The 10,648-nt window shown below is 48.1% G+C and overlaps 1 protein-coding gene across 8 annotated transcripts in view; it reads right to left on the reverse strand.

Moving 5' to 3' along the window:
* Positions 1–6,117, reverse strand: part of TCF7 (transcription factor 7) — a 124,653-nt gene extending 118,536 nt beyond the window's left edge. For 2 of the 8 annotated variants that reach the window (XM_020991180.2, XM_020991185.2), the window contains exons 1-3: positions 4,474–5,066; positions 4,012–4,078; positions 3,199–3,395 (exon numbers count right to left, since the gene is read on the reverse strand). In XM_020991180.2, the coding sequence (XP_020846839.1) occupies positions 3,199–3,395; positions 4,012–4,078; positions 4,474–4,686 (477 nt within the window). In that variant the 5' untranslated portion in view covers positions 4,687–5,066. Of the gene's footprint in view, positions 1–3,198; positions 3,396–3,708; positions 4,079–4,473; positions 5,067–5,960 lie in introns of those variants that run through there. The other 6 variants (XM_020991179.2, XM_020991183.2, XM_078150365.1 and 3 more) reach the window with 6 other exon arrangements.
* Between the last annotated feature and the right edge of the window lie 4,531 nt (positions 6,118–10,648).

Genomic DNA, 10,648 nt, shown 5'->3' on the forward strand with positions numbered 1-10,648 from the left:
CAGCGCTCTATCCACTGCGCCATCTAGCTGCCTGAACAGGCTATAGTGTATGTGTGTGTGTGTGTGTGTGTGTGTGTGTGTGTGTATAAACATATAGATGTAGTCTGTAGTATATATACACACATACAACTACATATATATATATATATATATATATATATATAAATGTAAGATTCTTTCAATTATATTTAGCTCAAACTAGGCTACTGGTATTGCTGACCGCTTAAGGACTAGAAAATAATAATCTGTAATTTATAAACAAATAGTCTTCCTAAAATTCTTCCTGGTGGTTAGATATACTGAGCCCTACTTGCCAGCCCCCTCTCCTTCTCCAGATCACTTTGTATGGAGGGTGAGATGCGGGAGGGAGGGGGACCTGTAGTTTCATTGGCATAAGGAGCTCTCAGTGAGGAAATTCTCCTGACCAGTGTACCCCAAACACCTGCTTTGCACCTTGGGATCTTTAAGAGTCGCCCTGAGCACTAAAAGGTTAAATGACTGCCAGCTGGGTCAGAGGTAGAACCCTTGATTCCAGGGCTAACTTGAGGCTGTTTCTGTCTATTACAAATATTGTCTCTTTGTAAATGCTTTCTATTAACTTGTGTTTCTATCTGTTACACATATTGTCCCTTTATATCTATTTCCCATTAACTTTTGTATCTGTTGCATCTGCCCAGCAGAAAGCAAGCTCTGTGAATGCTTTGACTTTGACTGTTCAGTTTTTGTCCTTGTATCAGTTAGCAGAGTGCTAGCTTTATGCATTACCACCATTTGGCAGTTCCTTGGATTAAGATGATAATAGTTTAAACACTCCTCCCTATAACTTTAGTTACACTATCAATTCCTTCAGGATCACATATAAAATCTTCTGGTTTTCAACGCCCTCTATAATCTGGGCTCCCTCCTATCTTCTCAGTCTTCTTATACAGTATACCCTCTCCTCCTTCCACCCCATACTCTCTGATCTGGTTAACACTGGCTTCCTTGGTGCTTCTCACATAAAACACTTCATTTCCAGCTCTGGGCATTTTCACTGTCTGTTCCCCTTGCTTGGAATTCTCTCCCTCTTCCTCTCTGTCTCCTAGCCTCTGTGGCTTCCTTCAAGTCCCAGCTAAGATTTCACCTTTTACAAAAAGCCTTTTCCCATCACTCCTAATGCTAGTGCCTCTTCCCTGCTGATGATCTTCAATGTATCCCACACTGTACGTCTCATTTGTACATAGTTGTTTGTATATTATTTCCCCCATCAGGCTGAGATCTTTGAGAGCAAATATAATTTTTTGCCTATTTAAAAATAAATGTTTGTTGACTGATATTTCTCTCTTAAGATAGTGCATTATCTAGGGTAAAGAAGGGTGAAAGTCACACCAACCTCTTCTGAATGATGACTAATTTCAAATTAGTAGAGTCTGAATTAACGAGATTTTATTGTACTATGAGACAAATGGGCATACACCCACTTTGAGACAACAAGGTCTATGGTGATTTAGATGTCCAAAAATTAGGAGATGATCTAAGAATCTTTCTGAAGATTATTAGTTATTAACAGACCTACTGGGAAGAGAAATGAGAGTGATGCAAGAAAATCATGAAAAACAAGTCAACAGCTTGTTAAAGGAGACCCAAAAAAAACTGAAGAAATAACACCTTAAAAATAGTTATTAACAGACCTGCTGCCAAATTCCTTTAAGTAATAGGCTTTCTTGGTGCATGATAAACAGGAATCTATTTCTGAAAATTCAACTTATATACATTTTGCAGGAATACATACATTATGCCAAGATGAGCTCATGTATATGTACATGAGCTCACAAGGTGAAGAGCTGGAAAACACTTTAGAGATAATCTTCTAGTCCAACTCCCTCCTTTTACAAATAAGAAAACTGAGACCCAAGTGATTTGTCCCAAGTCAGAAGAGTAGTAAGTAGCAGAGTCCAGCTCTACAGTGGAAGTATTCCGCTTCAGTGTACACCAAAGACTTTAAAAGTATTAAACAGATTTGCCCAAGATTTGCCCAATCCATCCCAGCACAGGAGACCCACACATACAGACTCCAATTCCTAGACACTACATAGGGATTAGAGAATGGGAAGGGTACGTGTATGGCTTTTTCACAAACAGCTGTCCTAAAAAAAATCCAGGTACCAGCTAATGAACAGTAATGGAAGATATAGAGAATGAAATTTCTCTCAGATTTCCCACACACACACACACACACACACACACACACACACATACACACCCCTTACTGGCTGGGCATATATGGTCTATTTCCCAGGTGTCCCCAAACAGAGCAGCCAGCTGGCCTAGCCTGGGTGCCCTAACACTGAGGAGGGAAAAGGGTGTGTTCTTGGCAGAGGCCTTCTGCCATAATAGCTGGGCTCCTAGCAGACTCTGGCTCTTACCCTGCTGTTTTGCACATCTCTGAAGCTGTACTCAAATCAAAGATTCCACTGTAAGTACTAATGCCTGCACAGACATAGCAGGAACTGCTCCCATCCTCCTCCAGCCCCTACTCTCCAAATTTATCAAAAGCGACCCCATCAGAAAGCCAAGTTTCCCAGAATGCAAAATTCCTCAAAGCCTATAAATTGTAATTTATAAAGCCTTTTTAGTTTCAGAAGTGATAGAAGTAACTCCCAGTTTTAATTTTGGTCCTTCTGAGTAGAGCTAGGAAAGAATTCTTTAATCGGAATTTTTAATCACCTTGCTTGGCACAACCTCTCAGCCCTGCTCAAACCTTCAAAGGGTTAGATAGATCCCGACTTTGGAATGGAGATGAAATTCTCTGACTTGTTTAGCCCCAGTGATCTCACTAGAAATAGGGCCTGTATGCGTGTGGGAGATGGCTCCTAAAATAAGAAGGCACTGGACAAACCAAGAAATCCCCTGCACAGAAAGCTGTATGATTGGATGGGGAAGAAGAGTTGGTCGGGTGTCCAATTTTCCCTTCTGTCCCTTTAATCCGAGGGTCCCCTGCTGAAAACAGGGCCTGAGGAGGCTCACAGAAAGTTGTGACTGCTGGAAGTGCATCAGGCTTCTAGCCAGGTTTGGGCCCAGGACTCTTCTTTCCTAGAAGCTTTTTTTTCCCCCTCTTTGATGAGCAAACGTTCTCCACCTGTCAGCATACACTTAGGGCCAAAGAGTCCGAAGCGCTAGACAGAGTGAGAAGAGATAAACTTAAGAGGCAAGACTTACCAGCGGCTGCCCAGCTCCGGAGACCGCTCCAGCTCCAGTCCCGGCTCCGGCTCCTGTCCCAGACCCGGCTCCTGCTCCGGCTCCAGCTCCAGCTCCTGCACTTACTCCGTTGGCCGGGTAGTGCACCAGCAGATTGTAGCCCGAATACACAGACTCTTTGTACATCCCGACGCCGCTGCCGTCCTGGGCCTTGAGGCCTGAGAAACCAGAGGCTGTAAGACACACTGCCCCTCTGGAAGTGTTCAGGGGGAGGGGGAGAAGAAGGGGATCTTTCTGCTTTTTCTTAAAATCAATGTTTTTTAAAATAAGTTGCCATGCGGGTTCCTGGGGTGTGTGGAGTCAGTGGACACAGAAGCATGGGAGGGGGGATCCACCAGGGAAAAGGTGTCTGTCTTGGGGACCCTGCAAAATCACCCAGCTCCACAGCCTTGGATCCCCAAGTGATCGCTCATCCCCAATCCCCTCCCTGGCCAGCTACTGTGTCCCCAACTTTTCCCCCCCAAGAAGCACCTCAGCTTTTCAGTCACCTGGGGTGGAGGTTGGGGGGAGTGGGTCTGTTTATTCTTAAGAAAGGTCAGTGGACAGGAAATGACTCTGTCGGGGGGGGGTGCCCCGAGGCCTGAAAGCCCGCCCCCAATAGTCCCCCATCTAAGCCTCTGACAACTCTCCACTTTGATTTGGGGGGAAGGAGGCAAAGCTCTCCTACATCCCTCCGGCGGTCCCCGCCCCCTCCCAGGGGCCCTGAAGTGCTGCTGCTGATGGTGGCAGTAAGTTGAAAGTCAGTGGGTGGGCCTGAACGGTCCCCATACTCACCTTCTTCCAAGGCATCTGGGAGTTTGTCCTGATACAGCCTCTGGGAGTTCTGAGCTCTCCGGAGCGCCTGAGAGAGAGGAGGGGGCAGAGACAGAGAGGGACAGTCACCGAGAGAAAGAGAAATAGAGAGAAAAGGACAGAGAAAAAGAGAGAGAAAGGAGACAGAGGAAGAGAGACGGAAAGAGACAGGAAAAAGAAATTGATACATATATGTGAGACAGAAAGACAGAGACAGCCACCAATATCGAGGGAGACAAGGAGAACATGAGAGCGCGGGGGAAGGAGAGTGGCAGAGGAGGGAAAGAGAACCGGGGCAGGGCAGAGACAGAGGCGAGGGGCGGGGGGGGAGACTCCTGAGTAAGAAGGGAGCACCCAAGACTGCTCAGGAGGCGCGGGAGGCACTCTGTGTAGCCCCCGGCTGCCCCCAGCTACCCAGCAGCCCCTCCTCGGCTTCCCCCTCACCTCTGTCTGGCCCGGGCCGCTCCCGGCTTGGCCGCTGCTGCCCGCGCCTTCGGACTCGTTGACTAGCGAGGACTTGAGGTCAGCCAGATCCCGCTCGGGGAAGCCCCCCTGGGGAATCTTCTCCTCCTGCTCGCCCTCATCCTTGAAGGCTAGCATCTCGTCTGTAGCGCCCAGGTCGTCCCCGCTGCCTCCGCCTCCGCCCAGCTGGGGCATGATCGGGCTGGGGCTGCGGGGCTCTCGCTCCCGCTCTCTCTCCGCTGGGGTTCACTTTTCCACTCCAAACTGCCTGTGGATAACTTCTGAGGCACCCTCGGGGCCTGTGGGGGAGGTAGTGGGGAGGGTCCTTTCTCCGCGCCTCTGCCCGGGAGGGCTGAGGTTGACCCGTGTGCCGCCCGCGCCGGCGCCCGGCTCCCCCGGGGCTGGGGGAGGGTAAGGGCTAGAAGTGGGGGCTCCGTGAAAAAGCGAGCGGGAGGGTTGGTCAGACTAGAGGCTGGAGGTGCGGTAGCAGCTGGAGGCGCGGGAGGCTCGGAGTGCTGCCGGAGCTCCTGGAGAGAGCAGAGCTCCAGACATCAAAGGCGCCGCCGATGATTGACAGAGACGGGGCGGGGCATGAGGGGAAGGGGCGGGGCTAGGGGCCCGGACACTAAAGCTAAGAAGGTGGAAGGGAGGAGTAGCCTTAAAGGGCCAGTGCTCCCAGAGTGTCTGCTTGGGGTGGTTGCGGAGACACAGGGAGGGGGTGTGTGTAGGGAGGGTTGCTGAGGAAGGAAGGGGACAGTCGTTGGAGGCAAGCTCAGCCCTAGCTGAATACCCCCTTCTCTTCCCACAAATTCTGGGAGACTTTTCCCCACTCCCAGGGTCACCAGGTTGGGATGGAAGGGGAAGAGGGAGGAGACTGTGCCTTGATGGGGGATTGGAAGGAAGGTGGGTGGGGGAGGCAGTGACTTCCAGAGCCTGGGAGTCTCGTTTGTGAAAGGCTGCAAGACGGCTTCTCTGTCTCTGTGTGTACGAGTGCCTGCGTGTCAGATACAGACACTTTCACACAGCCTCTGTGCATGGGGGTCATGCGCACGGAGTGTGTGTGTGTGTGTGTGTGTGTGTGTGTGTGTGTGTGTACACCCTAGGGGCCACGACAAGGGCTTTAGCGTCCGAGGGATCCGGTGGGGACGAGGGCCCCCGGGAGTCACAGCTCGGCGAGGGGGCGGGGGCTAGGGCAGGGACGGCGCCAGCTTGTAACGGTTTAAGACTTAGGCTCCCGAATTCGCTGGCCTTCTCTAGAAATCTGTTGGGGACTTCGGTCCAGTTGTCCCATCCGGGCTCAGCCCTGCCCAGCCTTCGCCCAGTCCCCGCTGAGCTTCATCTCTCGGACCAGCAGAAAGTGCTTGGCTGTCCTAGCTGCTCCCCGCCCCCGGAACGTGGGAATAAACACCTTCGCGGCACCTTTTTTCACCCGGTTCCCCCGCACCGCCTGTGCCCGCAAGGATACATACCAAGGCTTACATACCCGGGTCCTCGAGGCGCTGGAGGGGGTGGGAGGGTTCATAGACCGCTAGGCAGTACTCGCTGGGTGCCTGTTGCCTCAGTACTGCTGGAGGCGGCAGCCCCAAGGCCACCGAACTCTAGCGCTCTGGGACTGTATCTGCGTGTCTGTATGTGTGTGTGTACGACCTTGTGTAGGTGCTTAGGGCCTGGGCTTGTGGGAGCTGCTACCCATAGTTTGCTGGTGAAAAGCTGGGCCAGAGATTTAGCGCCCGCCAGAACACAGATAAAACCCTGGCTGAGAGAGGGAAACCTGTTGTAATCTCGCCCGGGGAAACAAAGAGGCTCATTAATGCGGAGACTCTGGGGAGCCTTTGATGTTGGCTGCCTTGCCGTCACTCATCCGTCCATTTGCATTTAAACCTTCATAAAAGCTTAGTCCCGGCTTCCTTCGCCCTGGGCGAGTGAGGAGCAAAGTATAGGTTTCTATTTAAAGAAACCCGCCAACGCCGGGGCGTGGGTTTAGGGGTTGGGCTTGCTCCCCTTAGCCTTCCCGAAGCTCTGGGTGATCCACGATGCCTGGGCAGTGACCCTGGACCTCCCCCTGCTTAGGACCGGACATAGACCTGCGTTTCGGACCTGAGAGTTTGAGAGGAAAGAATGAAAGCTTACCAGATAGGAGCATCTTTTCCCTAATCTGTGCTTCCGCTTGGCAGCTAGGGCTCAAACCGAGCTAAGGAGTAGGAGGGAGAAAAGGGGATTTAGGAAGATGCTTCCTCCTTCCCTTAACATATCATCAAAAATAAAAATAAACATCAGAATCCCGGGAAAAGCATCCCTAGAGGCGACTTCTGCAGCTCTAGTACCCATTTGTTCTTCCCAGACAGGGAACCAAGGCGATGGATATATGGGTGTGTAAAGGGCCTGACAGAGAGGGGTGTGTGGAGGTGGGAGCTGTGGGAGGATTAGTGTGGGCAGAATCCTAGTGCCTTAGAAGGTCTGGTTCTCTCTGAGCCTGTTTTCTTCTTTAAAATGAGAACTATAATTGAGGTACACACCACACTATGATGTTGTGAGTGCAATCTGTAAACTGTGGTGTGTGGGATAATAGTCGCATGTGGGGACAAGCTCTTCCCTTTACTGGACCTCAGTTTCCAAAGACCTCTTCTCATGACTCCTGGTAAGGAAATGGGTTCTACTGTACTCCAAAGGCTTCGACTATGATCCCAGTGACCGACTGAAAGAAGTTAGTCTGAAGCCCAACCTAGCAAAGTACATGGAGGCTTCAGATCAGTAGGATGACCACTAGGTGACAAATTATCTAGTCTTGGCAACCTGTGAAAAAATAATCACCAAAAAATGAGGGAGTTCAGCTGGATGGTCTCTAAAGTACCTTCAAGCTCTTCAGACTCATACTTCTGTTATTTTTTTTACGTATTGTTAATTCTTCTCTTTGAAATAGTGAGTGAAAACTTCAGTTGGGTGGAGTGTCTACACTTTATCGGTTGTGTCTATAGCTACACTGATACATTTCCATCTTCTATGCTCCTGTTAGGGAAAAAAAAACCCTACTTCAATCTGCCTCCATAAAAGTTCAATCTTTTTATTTTAAATGCACATTTTGTCTCCAATATAGACAGACCCCTGCATGGTTTGACAGGGAAGGGGGAGTATCCAGCCTCGAATCAAATCTGGTCGCTTTACTCTGTTTCACTGTTAGAAACACTAGTCCAAACCAGAAAGGGCCAAGGCCTCCTTCCCCCCAGCCCCAGGGCACCCCTTTCCTTTTGTTCTGGCCTCAGATCAAAGAGGACTGAGAAAGGTTTGGTCCCTAGGCACTAATCCAGAACCCCTCCCTTTCAGGTTTAGTTCCCTGGAGCCAGAGGTGCTGATCAGATGTACTAAGGGGAAATGGGGTATTGGGGAAGGGAGGACTGCGCATTCAGATATTACCCCAGGATCCAAAGTTTGGAAGGTGGCAGGGTGGGCTTGGAATCTAGGGAAAAGGTGATGCTGGAAGGTTCTGCTCCATTCACTGGCCCCAGGAACCCGGAAGACAGTGTGTGTGAAGCTCGGTGGAGAAGGACTCCAGAGGTAAGGGCTGGGGTTTGTCCTTTCTTGGCCCTATAGTCCTCAAACTAGTGCTCCAGTCAGTAGGAAACTTGTACTTAGCTGTTTTGCTAGCTCAGAATTGTCCTCTCTTTCCCCTAGCCTGGGGGTCCAGGGTAGAGAGGTCTTCTGCTCCCATGATCAAGATGCAGCTGGATTGGGGTGAAGTGGAAGTGAGAGACATGTCCTGTTTCACTTCACCTCTCCCTTCTTCCAGGATCCCAGAACCACAGAGTCCAGATGTTGCATGCATCCCTTCCACAGATGTTCATGAAAACAGCTACATTGGTGGGCATTCCCGCTGAAACTAACAGCTGAGCTGGGAGGGCAGGGGAAGTGCTTGGGCTTTCAGGGTAAGACCTTAAAGGCTAATCTTTATAAAACTTGCCTGGGTCAACAGAAAGGGACTGAACTCCTGAACTCCTAATAGAGACCCCAGGGTTAGCAAGTTACATGCCTTTAAAATCCTTCCCCATCCATCTCTCTCTCACCCAGCCTCACTATTTATAATTTACTGAGAACAGGAGACATTCTTTCACATGAAGATGATGAAGCCAAACATTTTCTTGTAAGAGCAGGGCCTGGCATGAATGGACCTCACTTCCAAAAGAGTCCTTTGAGCTTTCCTCCGACAACTGCTGCCAAATAAGTCCTATAAGAGGAGACAAGTGTCTGTGGCAAGCAGATTACTTTGCATCTGGAAAACTAAGGAAGAACCTAAAACCTGCTAGAATTTTGCCCTTATTTCTTTTCTATATATTGTCTATGCTTACTTATATGTGTCCATATTGTCTCCTCCATAGAATGTAAGCACCCTGAGGTCAGAGACTTCATTTTTGTCTCTTTGTCATCAGCACCAGGAATGATGCTGGGCACATATTAGACACTTGATAAATGCTTATTGATTTATTTACTGATGAAGCTGAATTTTAAAATCCTACATTGCCCCAGAGCTAAAAATATTCTTTCCTGTGTAGGGAGGAGACAGAATTTGGGAAGGTTCTACCCTTCCCTTCTTCAAGGTCTCCAAAGAGGCTCAATAAAAACTCAACAGAACTTTAGTGAAGGTAGGAAGGCCAACTGGGAATGTTGTTTGGGGATTTTGTATACAGAGAGAACCGTCTGGTTAAACTAGAGATGTGTAGGAGCACATATTTGCTGTTGGCAGGCTTGTTGGGGGTGGGTAGTGGGAAAGGAAGAGAAGGGAAACGCTATGTGTCTTTGACCATGTGGAAAAGCCTGGCAGCAATGAATTCTCAGGTCATCACCACCTAATCCCAGGGAGAGGTCATAATAAGTTTATTTCATCCTGTGGGGTATCCATAATACATTTATTTCAGAGAACAATTAAATATCTTTACCCTTTGGGGTGGGAGAGCCTGGATTTCAGAAGCCATGCTAGTGGATAGTACCCTGGGCTTAGAATACGAAGGACCTGGATTCAAATCCTACTTCAGATACTGGTTTATGACCCTAAACACAATGCTTAATGATTCTCAGCCTCTGCTTCTTTATCTGCAAAATAGGATGGGGTGTGTGTGTGTGTGTGTGTGTGTAATATTCCATGGCTTCTTTTCCAGCTCTAAATTTGTGATCCTATTAATTCAACCTCTTGAGCTATAGCACTGATAAAGGCAGCATATGTCCAGCTCTGGTCAAGGCTATGGGGTAAGATCAAAGAAATAGAAGGTTCTTGTCAGGACCCCAGACAGAGGGTCCAGGGAGACAAGACCCACCTAACCAGGAGAAAGATAATAGCAACCCCATAAAGGCAGTGCAGTGAGGTGCAGTGAGGTGTAGTGACAAAAGGTACTTACTAGCTGGAAGACTTTGGGCAAGTCATTTAAACCACTCTTCACCTCAGTTTCTTTATCTTTAAAATAGGAATAATAATTTATTCCATTTCCCTCAGAGAGTTCTTATGAGGATCAAGTATATGTATGAAAAGTCTTGGAAGCATTTTGTTCAATCTTCTATTTTTATCAGCATGGGGTGTCCCTGGAAACTCCTATTGATACAGATCAATTACTGTTATACCTTACGGTTTTAGGAAGTTGCCTAGGGACACTAAGAGGTTAAGTGACTTGTCACTTAGCCAGTATATATTAGAGGCAAGATTTGAACTCCCAGGCTTTCTGGTTTCTTCCAAGCCCAGTCCTCTTTTCAGTATGTCTCATTGCCTTTTAGAAACCTTAATACGTTAAGTAAATGTAAATTGTTATTACTATTGAATGGGGATTCTGACAGGGTCCAGTTTGCACTAAATCACCTAAGTATTCTGGTACAAGCAGAATAACAGAGTGAATCAAACTAGGTAAGGTCAATCAGGGAGGACTTGTGAAAATGGTGGATTTTAAAGAAAAAGAAGGGAGCAGTGTTAGCTCCCAGCTTACTCCTCTCTCCCTACCTATAGGGAACTTTGATACTTTCTCAGGTTTTAAAATTGGATTTTAAAATATTTTTATTTATGTCTTTTAAAAAAAAAGTTATCATAATTTCCCTCAGTATCCCTACCCTTTTCTCTCCCAGAGAACCACTTCGTATAAAATGTAGAAGAGGAAAAAATTAGCAAAACTGATCAATATATCAA

This window comes from Phascolarctos cinereus, unplaced genomic scaffold (assembly GCF_003287225.1).
Source record: "Phascolarctos cinereus isolate Bilbo 61053 unplaced genomic scaffold, phaCin_HiC Scaffold_2;HRSCAF=192, whole genome shotgun sequence".
NCBI lineage: Eukaryota > Metazoa > Chordata > Mammalia > Diprotodontia > Phascolarctidae > Phascolarctos > Phascolarctos cinereus.